The sequence below is a fragment of the Staurois parvus genome, unplaced genomic scaffold (genome assembly GCF_062004578.1).
Source record: "Staurois parvus isolate SC_StPar_1 unplaced genomic scaffold, SC_StPar_1.0 ptg000719l, whole genome shotgun sequence".
Classification (NCBI taxonomy): domain Eukaryota; kingdom Metazoa; phylum Chordata; class Amphibia; order Anura; family Ranidae; genus Staurois; species Staurois parvus.
The window spans coordinates 1,073,216-1,088,386 of record NW_028318515.1 but is presented as its reverse complement, the minus strand read 5'-3'; the positions used below and the strand labels follow the sequence as shown (position 1 = coordinate 1,088,386).

Here is a 15,171-nt window from a genome sequence, read left to right as displayed (position 1 = left end):
AACACAGAATTTATGGTGGTATGCTTCTGATGGAAATTGCAGTATAGACCTATCATTTCCTCAGATGAGGTATTATTCTGTCATGCAATCCTGCCAACTGCTTTATAGAAAATTAATGTAAAAAGGGTATAGGTTAATGTTGTTTTTATTTGGGTTCACAACAGGGAAGGGGTGATTATGCTCTCTCAAAGTGGAAGATGGATACTGTGAAACACATTGCTGTTCAAACTATTGCTGATTCTAGTATGATCCAAGGTAACACTATGCTCACTAATTGTAACTACTACTTATTATTCAGTTTTTTGTTTAAATATTAAAACCACAGAGTTGAATTACTTTTATGTTTATATTCCTTTGATGTTAAGGTGCACAGAAACTACAGATTTTGGACAACCTGTTGTTTGTTCTGGATGAACATGTAAGTGGGCACACTAGTATTAAAATAAAAGCATGGTAAACATTTCAACGTACTCCACCTGCACAAGATGTGCATTCATTACGTAGTTCATTGTCATTTATTGTTCTGTACACAGTCTGTAGCAGATAGTGCTGACACTGTAGTAATTCTAATTGGTCAGCATTGTCACATGGAGGGTGCTGACCAATCAAAAGCCATCTAGTCTGTACTGCAATGAGAAGAGATAAAGCCGCAGAGGTCTCAAATTCCCAGACCACTGAAATGGCTTTTCGTTGTCTGACAACGAAGGATCTGCAATCTGGTATAGCCAGACTGGGAAAGTGAGTACAGTGGATGGCTGGAACTGTTGGAGGCTGCGGGCAGAGAGCCATGAAAGAGGCAGGAGGAGCCCAAGCCGCAACCACTGATGTTCATAGTCGGATCGGGAGCCAGAGCTGGTGGAACCCATTATGAAAGGAGGTTTCCTGCACCACTCCTGTGTGAACTCAGGCTCACTTTGACAAGCCTGGGTTCACATAGGAGCTTTATAGGAAACCGCATATGATTCGGACAGGAATCACACCACTTTCTTATTCAAATCTCATGCAATTCTTTGCAGTACAATTTGAGCCCATTCATTTTATATGGGCTCGAATCGCACTGCAAAAGTATCAGTTTCGGTATCACCTGGCTAGTCTTTCATATCAGTAACTTGAGAAAAAAATGTTAGGGGAAACACTGGACTTTTTTTTTTTTTTTTCAGATTATTCCCTCAGTTTCAGCAAGTGGTAATACATGTTTCACTTTCAGGGCATTCTGAGTGTATGGGATGTGTATACTCTGGTTTTAATATGGGATTGGCCTTCCTTTCGAATATCAGACTTTCTTTTAACAACAGAAGGGGATTCTTCTTCAGTTACACGGTATTTCCAAAAGTTATTACTACTAGTTTTTTTAGTAAATTTTGTTTTGTGAAATGCATAATTATTATATAACATGTGCTATGTCTTCTTGCAGACGAACAGACACTAACCTTAAACTTATAGTTTTAACACTTCCGAATGATAAACAGGTAAGTGCTAAATTTTACATTAAGTAGATTTAGATGATAGCTGTATGTGCCATTGTGCCACAAGTGGTACATATATTACCGTGAATTAATAGCCTCCTGTGAGACTACCCACATCACAAAACTAATCAAGTTTTTTTTTTTTTTTGCTTAATTACATGTTCTCTAGCACTCTAAATGCTCAACCTACTTTTGAAGACGTTAGGGTAACAAGGTGGGGGGGAGGCAAATGCCACAAATTATATTAGCTGGTGAGGGGATTATATTAAGATAAAATGCAGATGAGAGGGGGGGGGGCAGGTAAATGGAGGAAGGGAAAGTTCCCATAAGGTGTATTATTTATTTATTTTTTTTGGTGAAAGGAAACATTTCTAAAAGTCAAGTAATATATTACAGCCATTTGAGGGAATTCTGCTGACAATCCCATATGATTAAGGTCACACATGGTAAAAAGCTGTGTAGTTTTCTACTTCAAAAACTGCTGCATTCCCTCTGTGAATCCAATGCAGACTTGCTCTAGTTTCTATTTCACAATTCACTTCCCTACATTTGTTTTTTAATTTTTTTTTTTTTTTATTTTGCTTTTTTTCTTGCACAGATGAGAAACCTGGCAGTTTATTCCTTGCCCACAATGCACCATTTGTATTCTATTGAAGTATCAGATGTTTCCAGTCTTGTTCAAATTGGCATCACAATGGTGAGTTTAATGTGTGTTCTTTCCTCTTCAAGCGTGAATGTTCTAAAATTTCAGGGGGGGGGGGAATGAATTCCCTGGGGCCCACTCCAATCTATAGAAAGGAGGAGCTCACTTCCATGCAGTAATGAATTGACTTTAAATTTAGTGCCTGTCATTCTGTATGTACATACCTTTTCATTACTTTATTATTATTTTTTTTTTGTTTTGTCTTTTAGAAAAGAGTAAAATGATTTCCCTCTTGAAAGAGGATTCTCATTTTGCTGAAAATGTTTATATATCTTAAACTAAACGCTTCTATCTCTAACAGGACACAATATATCTTCTAGAAGGAATATATGATAACCATGAGAGGTATGTTTTATACGTACAAATAATTTAATATGTGCTCCTTTTTTTTTTCTCCTTTTAAAGTCTTTTCTTAATTGCATATTCAGGTTATCTGAAGGTCTGGTCAGCGTGCTTGCACTGAGATGTCTAACAGAAGCTTTACCAGAAAACAGGTATATCATGTAAATGACAGGGTTACAGAGATGTGTGGATCTTTTCTACTTATCTGTTCTTTTTTTTTCCAGGTTAAGTCGATTACTTCACAAGCTTAAATTTGAGGAAGCAGAAAAGTTTGCTATACAGTTTGGACTGGATGTTGAGGTATAATCTCAGTAATTCCCTTATCCTATATAATGAAATTAATATATTTAGAAAGCAGTGAATTGGCTGGTAAGTCTTCTAGGTACATATGGTTTAAATAACAGTAATTTATACGCTACTTGTGAATGTTTGGTGAAAGCCACCTTCACTCCTTTAATGAATATAATCACAATAATCTGTGCTGTTTTTTTTTCCATTTTGTTGCTTTTTGATGCTGCTTTGAAAAAAGTGTAAAAGCACCCACATTTACACCAGTAAAGTAAAACTTAGCACTTCTCTTTCAATATCATGTGCCAAAACTTAAATAACATCCTTTTCCTTATTACAAACCATACAAAATCTCAAACCATTAAAAATATAATAATTTTCTATGCTTTGCTTCATTGCCCCATACCGGGCCTCTTGGCTCACCAGCAGAAGTTGGCTTCCTATCTGTTTTTATCCGCCACTAGAACAATTGCTCAGGCCTGGAAGAGTCCGTTTGTCCCTCTTCAGGGGGTGCGGGATCGTATGACCTCTATGATGCTCAACTAACAGATGTCGAGTATCTGCAATGACTCCCAACGTAAATTTTTGAAAATATGGGAGCCGTGGTTGCAATATGCCCTTCCCTCACTCTCCCCAGCTAGTCTGGGGATGTAATGGCGTTCGGTGTTGGTGTTCTTGAATCCCTGCTCTTTGCCCCCCCCCCTTTTTTCTTTTTTTTTTCTTTTCCTTTTTCTCTCTCTCTCTGTTTTTGGTGTGACTAGGACAGCCGCATTTAGTTGTTATAATCAGTTACATTAATGTTTTGTAACTTATGTGCCATTGATAGCCCCTGCGTGGGCGTACCTTTTGCCCTGTTGGCATTAGAGCATTGTTTTTCCCCCTTTTTTTTTTTATTTTGCATTTTGTTTATCTGTGCAATTGATAGCCCCTGCGTGGGAGTGTTTTATTGCCTCTGTTTATACTGTTTAAAAAATTTAATAAAAACCATTGAAATAGAAAAATATAATAATTTTCTTTCGCACACTTCTGTGATCTGCAGCAGGGCTGTGGGTTAAAATATTCTGTTTTATCTGGTGTAGATTGTAGCACCATTATATGCCAGTGCATAATTTTTCAGTTTTAATCAATTCAGGAGTTGTAACAATATTATACTATGTGGATATTTGTTTTATGTTTGAATTCATTGCTTGAGATATAAGAAAAGGAAAAGACAGTGAAGAGAGGAGAAAAGAGACATAAGAAAAGTCTGCTAAAAAATGCTCTCTGACTTGAAAATCTAATAAGGTTCAAGGCCCCATTCACAAGAGTGAATGGGGCTGTTGTTGTTTACACCTGGGCGACCCAGCAGGGTTCCTAGCAATTAGTTGCAATTGAAGGCAGTGGGAGGCTGACAGCTCCCACAGCTAATAGTAGCCATTCTCAAGTAATCACTGATGGAGCAAGTTAATGATCGGTCCTGTATGCAGAAAGTCTTCGTCCAGGGCTGATCATTCAAAGGTAATCGCTCCGTGAGCCATTACAGGTGAGCAGACGCAATTAGTTGCAGGAGCTGTCAGCCTCCCATTGCTTTCAATGGGGCTGCCTCTTGCTGTTAATCCCTGGGCACCCCCTTTGGGTCTCCCGCATGTAATCGTGAATGGCCCCTTTCTGTAATGAGGCCTAAAGCTCTGGTGCGTCTGAATAATCACAGGATATTTTGTTGCATCTGTTCTGAGAATAATATTTACAGTATGTTACAGTGGCTAAATGGTTAGCACTTCCGCCTGACAGTACTCGGGTCGTTGGTCCGAATCCCAACCACGGCACCACCTGCCTGGAGTTTGCATGTTCTCCCTGTGCCTGCGTGGGTTTCCTCCGGGTACTCCGGTTTCCTCCCACACTCAAAAGACATGCTAGTAGGTGAATTAGATCCTGGCTAAATTGGCCCTAGTATGTGTATGTATGAATGTGAGTTAGGGACCTCAGATTGTACGCCCCTTGAGGGTTAGGAACTGATGTGAATGTACAATATATATGTAAAAGCGCTGCATAAATTGACGGCGCTATATAAGTACCTGAAATAAATAAATGTTGCAGTTGCGCACATCGTTTATATACATGAAAGGCCTCGTGAAACTGTTTTTCAATGAACATTTGTATGGTGAAGAGACTAAACAAAATGCATCATTTTGTTTAGTCAGTTATAATCTCCACTTGGTATATGGTTAGGTGCTAGCAGCTCCCACACACTTTATTTACCAGGTATTAGTAGCACAGGAGATCTCCATTATCATTGTATGGTGAAGAGACTTTCATAATATTTATTGTTTGAGATGTTTTTTATGGTTTGTGTTAGGGAACAGGACGTTTTTAATTTAAGTTTTGGCATATGACATTGAAGATGTGCTAGGTTTTTTTGTTGATGCCTTTTATGAATATGCCAGTTGTTGTGGGTATTAACACAAAGGCAGGTTGCTAGCATGTTATACTAAAACAGAGTCTTCTTTTGAGTAGCTTGTGTATAAAGTTAAAGTCAACACCATACTGGAGAAAATGGCATCCGCATCCATTGGAAGTTATGGACAGTCTCTCTGGCAGGAGCTTGTGGATGAAGCAAAAGACAGTCTAGTGAAAATAAAGGTATACCGTCTTATCTAGATTTTAAAATGCCATCTGCCTGTCCATTTTTATTTAATGTATTTTTTTTTTTTTTTTGCTTCAGGATGACAATTTTGTGACTGAGTACTGTGTTAATGCCCCCTGGCCTACATATGAAACAGCCTTTGATATGCTGAGTTATGCAAAAATCAGGGTAAGACATGCATTCTTTTCCTGCATTGTTGTACATTTGTACATTGTTAACTACTTGTCGACCAGCCACTGTAGAAATACGGTGGCAGGTCGGCACGGCTGGGCAAAAGCGCGTTTTAAAACGCGCTTTTGCAAAACAGGTAGGGGGCACACCGCCGCCCTACCTGCACCGCCGATCCTGGCCGCGGGTGTCAGCCGCCGTGTCCCGCCGATTAGCGGCAATCGCTGACAGACAGCAGGGCTGCAGTAGCTCTGCTTTCTGTCAGTTCCCTGACAGCTCCGGACACGCTGATCAGGAGAGAAGAGTTTATCTCTCCCGATCAGGGTGTCCCCCTGCAGTACACACCCCCGCCCCCTAGTAAAACACTCCCCTCACACAGTTGACCCTTTCAGTGAATAAAAAAGTTAACCCCTTCCTCCCTAGTGCCATTAGTACAGTGTCAGTGTTTTTTTTTTTTTTTTTTTTTTTTTTTTGCACTGATCACTGTATTGGTGTCACTGGGGATGTCAGTGACCCCAAGCCAGTTCCCCCCCCATTTGTGTCAGAATGTCCGCCGCAGTCCTGCCATAAGTCGCTGATCGCCGCCATTATTAGTATAAAAAAAAATTAAAAATCCGAGTATCTTTCCTGCCATTTGTAAACGCTATAACTTTTATGTAAACCAATTATTTACACGTATTGGGTTTTTTTTTTTAGCAAAGACATGTTGGAGAATGCATTTTGGCCGAAATTTATGATGAAATTTGATTTTTAAATTTTTTTTTCCTGGACATGTTTTATAGCAAAAAGTCCAAAACATTTTTTTTTTTCTCAAAATTGTCAGCTTTTTTTTTATAGCGCAAAAAATAAATGCACAGGCGATCAAATACCACCAAAAGAAAGCTCTATTTGTGTGGAAAAAAAGGACATAAATTTCATTTATGTACCGTATTGCATGACCGCGCAATTGTCCCTTAAACTAGCGCAGCGCTGTATAGCAAAAAAATGGCGTAAATTGCAGTATCTATACCATAGTTTGTAGACGCTATAACTTTCACACAAAGCAATCAATATACACTTACTGGGATTTTTTTTTCACCAAAAACATGTAGCAGAATACATTTTGGTCTAAATTTATAACTAACTTTGAGTTCACTATATATTTTTTATAGCTGAAAGTAAAAAATATCGTTTTTCTTAAAACTTTTTGGCCTTTTTTTGTTTATAGCGTGAAAAATAAAAAGCGCACAGGTGATCAAATACCACCAAAAGAAAGCTCTATTTGTGTGAAAAAAAGGACATAAATTTCGTTTGGGTGCAGCATTGCACGCAATTATCAGTTGAATTAGTGCAGCGCCGAGTAGCAAAAAGAGACCTGGTCATTAAGGGGGGTAAATCCTCAGGAGGGCAAGTGGTTAATGTTCAAAAAAAATATAGATGTTTAATTAAATTTTAAAGTTAGCTGATTAAGGACTCGTTGCTTCTTTTTTTTTTTTTTTTCTTTTTGTTTTCTTTGTACTACTGATGCTGGTAAAAGACCCATGCATAGGCATGGATGGACGTTTCACTTTGCCATATTTGGTATTACATGCTCTTTAGTGATGAATATACAAAGGAATTCTTCTTTATAAATGCACTAGTGTTACAGGCTGTTGTCTTTTTAAATGCATTAGAGTGAAACCTGTATGCGTCGTATTTTCATAACTCCTGCAAAAATAAAAATGATCCTTAATAGTAAGTGACTTCTCTGTGGGGCAAATGATCAGATCATATAGTCTGCAAATTAACTTCATCAATTACACCTTCAGAAATAGGCTAAATATTTACTGGATTTTTTAAGAGAGTAATTCAATTCTGTATTCTACTATATCACAACCACTCAGACTGCAAATTACTAGAGTCAGATCCATGAATGTGCACCACTGCAATTTGTACAATGCTTTTAACACTCTTGAATTTGTATGTTTAAGGAAGACATAAAAACAGTTTTACTTGTGTGTAAAAGGTTTCTTCTTGGCATTGTATTGTTATGATCACTTTTGTTACACGCTTGAGCTCCTCCAGTCTACGTGCTACAGTCTCTGCTGCAGTCTACCACCTTGTCTACCACCTGTGCATCCCTGGTTACTGTTGGGTGATCCTCAGGAGGGCAAGTGGTTAAAACATATATAATGTATTTATGTCTTGATACCAGATACTGTCATCCCTTGCATAGCAACTCCTAAAGACTTGGCAGAGAGTGGGAGCTGCAGCACATATAGCTAACCAAGCTATGCTGACAGCAAGAGTTAATGAATTGGTTCTTTCACATGGAGCCGTTCAGCAGGGGATCTGTGAGTGGATCATCTGAATCAGAGCTAACCTAGACGGATGTCCGGTTTTTTTTTTTTTTTTTACATCCGTGCTCATTCAGTTTATGTCCAGTGGACATGAGTGGACCCATGATAGCTCTATGGGCCACCAGATGTAAGTGGACTTTTCCACATTTTGTTATGTTACAACCAAAAACTTAAATGTATTTTATTGGGATTTTATGTGATAGACTAACCCAAAGTGGTACATAATTGTGAAGTGAAAGGAAAATGATAAATGGTTTTCAAAATTTTTTACAAATAAAAAAAAAAAAAAAGTGTGGTGTGCATTTGGTAGTCAGCCCACTGGAGTCAATACTTTGTAGAACCACCTTTGCTGCAATTACAGCTGCAAGTCTTTTGGGGATGTCTCTACCAGCTTTGCACATCTAGAGAGTGAAATGTTTGCCCATTCTTCTTTGCAAAATAGCTCAAGCTCTGTCAGATTGGATGGAGAGCATCTGTGAACAGCAATCGTCAAGTCTTGCCACAGATTCTCAATTTAGGTCTGGACGTTGACTGGGCCATTCTAACACATGAATATGCTTTGTTCTGAACCATTCCATTGTAGCTCTGGCTGTATGTTTTGAGGTTGTTGTCCTGTTGGAAGGTGAACCTCTGCCCCTGTCTCAAGTCTTTTTTGCTGACTCTAACAGGTTTTCTTCTAAGATTGCCCTGTATGTGGCTCCATCTTCCCATGAGCTCTGACCAGCTTCCATGTTCCTGCTGAGGAAAAACATCCCCACAACATGATGCTGCCATCACCATGTTTCACAGTGGGGATGGTGAATTCAGGGTGATGTGCAGTGTTAGTTTTCTGCCACACATACCATTTTGCTTTTAGGCCAAAAAGTTACATTTTGGTTTCATTTGACCAGAGCACCATCTTCCACATGTTTGCTGTGCCCCCCACATGGCTTCTTACAAACTGCAAATGGGACTTCTCATGGCTTTCTTTCAAAAATGGCTTTCTTCTTGGCACTCTTCCATGAAGGCCAGATTTGTGGAGTGCACGACTAATAGTTGTCCTGTGAACAGGTGCTCCCACCTGAATTGTGGATCTCTGCAGCTCCTCCAGAGTTACCATAGGTCTCTTGGCTGCTTCTCTGAATAATGGTCTCCTTGCAGGGCCTGTCAGTTTAGGTGGACGGCCATGTTTTGCAGTTGTGCCATACTCTTTCCGTTTACGGATGATGGATCGAACAGTGCTCTTTGATATGTTCAAAGCTTGGGATATTTTTTTTATAACCTAACCCTGCTTTAAACTTCTCCACAGCGTTGTCCCTAACCTGTCTGGTGTGTTCCTTGCCCTTCATGATGCTGTTCGTTCAATAATGTTCTCTAACAAACCTTTGAGGGCTTCACAGAACAGCTGTATTTATACCGAGATTACATTACACACAAGTGGAATCTATTTACTATTTAGGTGACTTCTGAAGGCAATTGGTTCCACTAGATTTAACTAGAGGTATCAGAGTAAAGGGGGCTGAATACAAATGCACTCCATACTTTTCAGATATTTATTTGTAAAACATTTTGAAAACCGTTGATCATTTTCCTTCCACTTCATAATTATGTACCACTTTGTGTTGGTCTATCACATAAAATCCCAATAAAATACATTTGTTTTTGGTTGTAACATGACAAAATGTGGAAAATTTCAAAGGGGTATGAATACTTTTTCAAGGCACTGAACATAAAGCTACCTCAGATCTGTCACTTTTAGGTCCAGAAAAATGTAAAAAGACAAGTTTGTTTGCACCCACGAGTCCCTAGAACTGCATGGAGCGTTCGATCCACTTGAAGAACTAACAGACCTGATCGGAAAGTCTGTGAAAGGGCCCTAACTTTACTCCCAGCTGAACTGACTGGTAGTCAAAGATGTATGAAACACAAAATGGCTAGAAGAATTACAAATCTTTTAGCAGATACAACTCTTCATGTGTATGTGTGAATTCATATAAAGCAATTTGTCTGAAGTAGAGCTGAAGATCAAAAGCACATGTTTACATGGACTTGATTGTATTTTTTTTTTCACTCTATTTTTCTTCCTTTCAGATTCAGAGACGGGAGGACAAGGCTTTACCAGTAACTTCAGATGATATTCCAATTTCCATCATCGATGTAAAGATTTGGATATTTTACAATAAATTGTATTTATGGAGACGTTCATTGAGATGATCTTAATTATCTTATATTGTTGTTCAACATTTTAGGTACTAAGAGCACAGGCCAGATTGGCTAGTTTTTATGGTGCTTTTGGACCAGATAAATTCAGGTTAGAATTTGGACCACAAATTGCAGATACATAATAAAAAGGCCACATTTGGTTTTACTGGGTTTTTTTCTTTTCTCCCTTGCTTAAGTGGAATTGCTTGGATAGAATTCCTAAACAACAGTGATGTGCTAAAAGACCTCTTCTATCAATTGGAAGAATCAAATTTGTCGTGTGCACAATATCTGTGGCTGAGACATCAGGTAAACTAGATTGCAGCATTTAACTTAACAATATTTAAAAGCCATGTCCATGTTAACCACTTGACCTCTTGACAATTTTATGCCCAAGGCATTTTTTGCTATTCAGCATTGCGCTACTTTGACTGGCAATTGCTCAATCGTGCAACACTGTACCCAAATTAAATTTATATCACTATTATATAATTTTTTTTTCCTACACAAATAGAGCTTTTTTGGTGGTATTTAATCACCAGTGGGTTTTTAATTTTTTTGCTATATAAATGAAAAAATAATGAAAATGTAGAAAAAAAACTTTTTCAGTTTCTGGTTTAAAATTTTGCAAACAAATAATCTCTCTTAATAAATTTAGCCCCAAATATAGTCTGCTAATCCAAATCAGTGTATATTATTTAGTTTGTGTAAAAGTTAAGAGTATACAGTATGGTGTGTGTGTGTGTATGTATATATGTGTGTGTGTGTGTGTGTGTGTGTATATATATATGTGTATATATATATATATATATATATATATATATATATATATGTGTGTGTGTGTATATATGTGTGTGTGTGTATATATATATATATATATATATATATATATCTATCTTACAGAAGTGCGTACACCCCTAAGTGAAAATCTCCAAATTGGCCCCAAAGTATCAATATTTTGTGTGGCTACTATTATTTTCCAGCACTTCCTTAACCCTCTTGGGCATGGAGTTAACCATAGCTTCACAGGTTGCCACTGGAGTCCTCTTCCACTCCTCCATGTTGACATCACGGAGCTGGTGGATGTTAGAGACCTTGCGCTCCTCCACCTTCCATTTGAGGATGCTCCACAGATGCTCAATAGGGTTTAGGTCTGGAAACATGATTGGCCAGTCCATCACCTTTACCCTCAGTTTCTTTAGCAAGGCAGTGGTCGCCTTGGAGGTGTGTTTGGGGTCGTTATCATGTTGAAATACTGCCTTGCGGCCCAGTCTCCAAAGGGAGGGGATCATGCTCTGCTTCAGTATGTCACAGTACATGGCATTCATGGCTCCCTAAATGAACTGTAGCTCCCCAGTGTCGGCAGCGCTCATGCAGCCCCAGACCAACACTCCCACTGTGCTTGACTGTAGGCAAGACAATTGTCTTTGTACTCCTCACCTGGTTGACACCATCTGAACCAAATAAGTTTATCTTGGTCTGCTCAGATCACAGGACATGGTTTCAGTAATCCATGTCCTTAGTCTGCTTGTCTTCCGCAAACTGTTTGCAGGCTTTCTTGTGTGTCATCTTTAGAAGAGGCTTTCTTCTGGGACGACAGCCATGCAGACCAATTTTGATGCAGTGTATGGTCTGAGCACTGACAGGCTGATCCCTCACCCCTTCATCTCTGCAGCAATACTGGCAGTACTCATGTCTGTTTCCCAAAGACAACCTCTGGATAGGACGCTGAGCACGTGCACTCAACTTCTTTGGGTGACCGCAATGAGGCCTGTTCTGAGTGGAACCTGTCCTGTTAAACTGCTGTATGGTCTTGGGCACCGTGCTGCAGCTCAGTTTCAGGGTCTTGGGGAACTTCTGATAGCTTAGGCCATCTTTATGTAGAGCAACAATTCTTTTTTTTCAGATCCTCGGAGAGTTCTTTGCCATGTGGTGCCATGTTGAACTTCCAGTGACCAGTATGAGAGAATGAGAGCAATAACACCAAATTCAACACATCTGCTCCCCATTCACACTTGAGACCTTATAACACTAACGAGTCGCATGACATCAGGGAGGGAAAATGGCTAATTGGGCCCAATGTGAAGATGTTCACTTAGGAGTGTACTCACTTTTGTTGCCAGCGGTTTAGACCTTAATGGCTGTGTGTTGAGTTATATATGTGTGTGTGTGTGTGTGTATAAATTACAGTTAAGTCCATATATATTTGGACACCGGCACAATTTTCATACTTTTGGCTCTGTATGCCACCAGAATAAATTAAAACAAAATAATCCAAATGAATTTGAAGTGCAGACTTTTTTAGCTTTACTTCAAGTGGTTGAACATTAATATCAAGTACAAATTTTACGAACTGCAACCATTTTTATACACAGTCCCTCCATTTTCAGGGGCTCAAATGTAATTGGAAAAAGGAATATAATCATAAATAAAATGTTCATTTTGAATATTTTGTTGGGTATCCTTTACTGGCAATGAGGGCCTGAAGTCTGGAACCCATGGACATTACCAAAGACTGGGTTTCCTTCTTTCTTTTCATCCGTCTGCTTCTGTCTTCTGTCACATCATCAATAAACACCAGTGACCCAGTGCCACTGGAAGCCATGCATGCCCATGCCATCACACTGCCTCCACCATGTTTTACAGATGACATTGTGTACTTTGGATCATGAGCTGTTCCAAACCTTCTCCACACTTTTACCTTCCCGTCATTCTGGAACAGATTAGTCTTCATTTCATCCGTCCAAAGAATGCTTTTTCAGAACTGGTCCTTTTTAGATGGTTTTTGGCAAATTCTAATCTGGCTTTTCTATTCTTCAGGCTTATGAACGGTTTGCACCGTGTGGTGAACCCTCTGTAGTTGCTCTTGTGAAGTCTTCTCTTGATTGTAGACTTTGACCATAATACTCCCACCTTCTGGAGAGTGTCTTTCCTTTATGTGGATGTTGTGAATGTTTGTTTTTCTTTATCAGAGAGAGGATCCTGTAATCATCCACCACTGTTGTCTTCCATGGACCTCCATGCCTTTTTATGTTGCTGAGTTCACCAGTGCGTTCTTTCCTCAGAATGTACCAAACTGTTGATTTGGCCACTCTTAATGTTGCTATCTCTCTGATAGATTTGTTTAGTTTTTGAAGCCTTACAATGGCCTGTTGCACTTGCATGGACAGCTCTTTTGATTGCATGATGTAGTTTCACAGCAATAGATTCTAAGTGTTGTATTTGCATTTAGAATCAACTCCAGACCTTCTACCTGCTTAACTGATGAAGAAATAAAGGAGTAGCCTACACCTGGCCATGAAACCGCTTTTGATTCAATTAACCAATTACTTTTGGTCCCTTGAAAAAGGGGGATGGCTACTCTTAAGAGCTGCAATTCCTAAACCTGTCCTTCAATTTGGATGTACATACCCTCAAATTAAACAAGAGTGTGTACTTTCAGCCCGTATCCATTATATAACTAGCTTGATTATGCTTTGGTAAATACCTGAAAAAAACTAAAATTGTGCCTGTGCCCAAATATATATGGCCCTAACTTTGTGTGTGTATGTATGTGTGTGTGTGTGTGTATATATATATATATATATATATATATATATGTGTGTGTGTGTGTGTGTATGTATGTATGTATGTATGTATGTATGTATATATATATATATATATATATATATATATATATATATATATATATATATATATATATATACACGCCCAAAAATATTGGCACCCCTGCATTTCTGCCAGATAATGCACCACTTTGCCCACAAAATTGTAGTAATTACAAATGTTTAGGCATTCTCCTGTTTATTTGTTTTGTTTCGATTAGTATGACACAATAAAGTGGAGAAACAAAAAGCCAAATCTGACACATTCCATGCAAAACTCCAAAAATGGACTGGACAAAATGAGTGGCACCTTCTCAAAATTGTAAGAATAAATTGTATTCCATGTTTGTGATGCTCCTGTAATTTGTAATAAAACTCACCTGTATCAATTGACAGGTGCTAACAATATAGAAATCACACAGGCATCCAGTTAAAATGGTTAAACATTTTATCAACCGTTCTGTGTGCCACATTGAGCATGGAGAAGAGAAAGAGCAGCAAAGATTTGTCTGAGGATTTGAAAACAAAAATTGTTGAAAAGCATGGACAATCGCAAGGTTACAAGTCCATCGCCAGAAAACTTAATGTTCCTGTGTCCACTGTACTCAATATTGTCAAGAAGTTTACAGCTCATGGCACTGTAGCTAAACTCCTTGAACGTGGACAAAAGAGAACAATTGATCAAAGATTGCAATAAAGAATTGTTTGAATTGTGGCTAAAGAACCTCTATCAACTTTCAGACAAAGCTGACCTGGGTACAACTGTGTTAGCTCGCACTTAACGTCACCATCTGAATGAAAAGGGACGCTATGGTAGGAGACCCAGGAGGACCCCACTGCTGACACAAAACCATAAAAAAGCCAGATTGGATTTTGCCAAAACCTACCTGAGGAAGCTAAAATCCTTTTGGGAGTTGTGCTGTGGACAGACAAAACTACAGCTTTTTGGTAAAGCCTATCATTCTAGTGTTTAAAAAAAAAAAAAAAAATGAGGCCTTTAAAGAAAAGAATGCAGTCCCTACAGTCAAACATGGTGGAAGTTCACTGATGTTTTTGGGTTGCTTTGCTGCTTCAGGCACTGGATGTCTTGACCATGTGCATGGCATTATGAAATCTGAAGACTACCATAGAATTCTGGGGTGCACTGCAGGGCCCAGTGTCAGTGTTTGTCAGAGTTCATGGGTCTTACAACATGACAATGACCCAAAGCACACGTCGCTGGAGAGTACTGAACTGGTCAGGTCTCAATCCCATAGAGCACCTGTTGAGAGATCTCAAAACAGCAGTTGGTAAAAGGAACTCTTCCAGTATGAGAGACCTGGAGCAGTTGACGAAAGAAGAGTGATCCAAAATTTCAGAAGAGAGGTGTAAGAAACTCATTGATGGCTCCAGGAAGCAATTGATTTCAGTTTTTTTTTTTTAAGGGGTGTGCTACCAAATATTAAATTGAGGGTACCAATAATTTTGTGCAGTCCAT

At 38.8% G+C, this 15,171-nt stretch overlaps 1 protein-coding gene across 2 annotated transcripts in view; it reads left to right on the top strand.

Annotated features, from left to right (window-relative positions):
* Positions 1-15,171, top strand: part of KNTC1 (kinetochore associated 1) — a 306,855-nt gene that overhangs the window by 85,719 nt on the left and 205,965 nt on the right. For both annotated transcript variants that reach the window (XM_089653668.1, XM_089653667.1), the window contains exons 9-21: positions 165-255; positions 366-418; positions 1,208-1,320; positions 1,415-1,469; positions 2,065-2,163; positions 2,471-2,514; positions 2,598-2,663; positions 2,736-2,811; positions 5,293-5,418; positions 5,501-5,590; positions 9,979-10,044; positions 10,137-10,198; positions 10,287-10,398. In XM_089653668.1, coding sequence (XP_089509794.1) covers positions 165-255; positions 366-418; positions 1,208-1,320; positions 1,415-1,469; positions 2,065-2,163; positions 2,471-2,514; positions 2,598-2,663; positions 2,736-2,811; positions 5,293-5,418; positions 5,501-5,590; positions 9,979-10,044; positions 10,137-10,198; positions 10,287-10,398 — 1,053 coding nt within the window. The remainder of the gene's footprint in view (positions 1-164; positions 256-365; positions 419-1,207; positions 1,321-1,414; positions 1,470-2,064; positions 2,164-2,470; positions 2,515-2,597; positions 2,664-2,735; positions 2,812-5,292; positions 5,419-5,500; positions 5,591-9,978; positions 10,045-10,136; positions 10,199-10,286; positions 10,399-15,171) is intronic.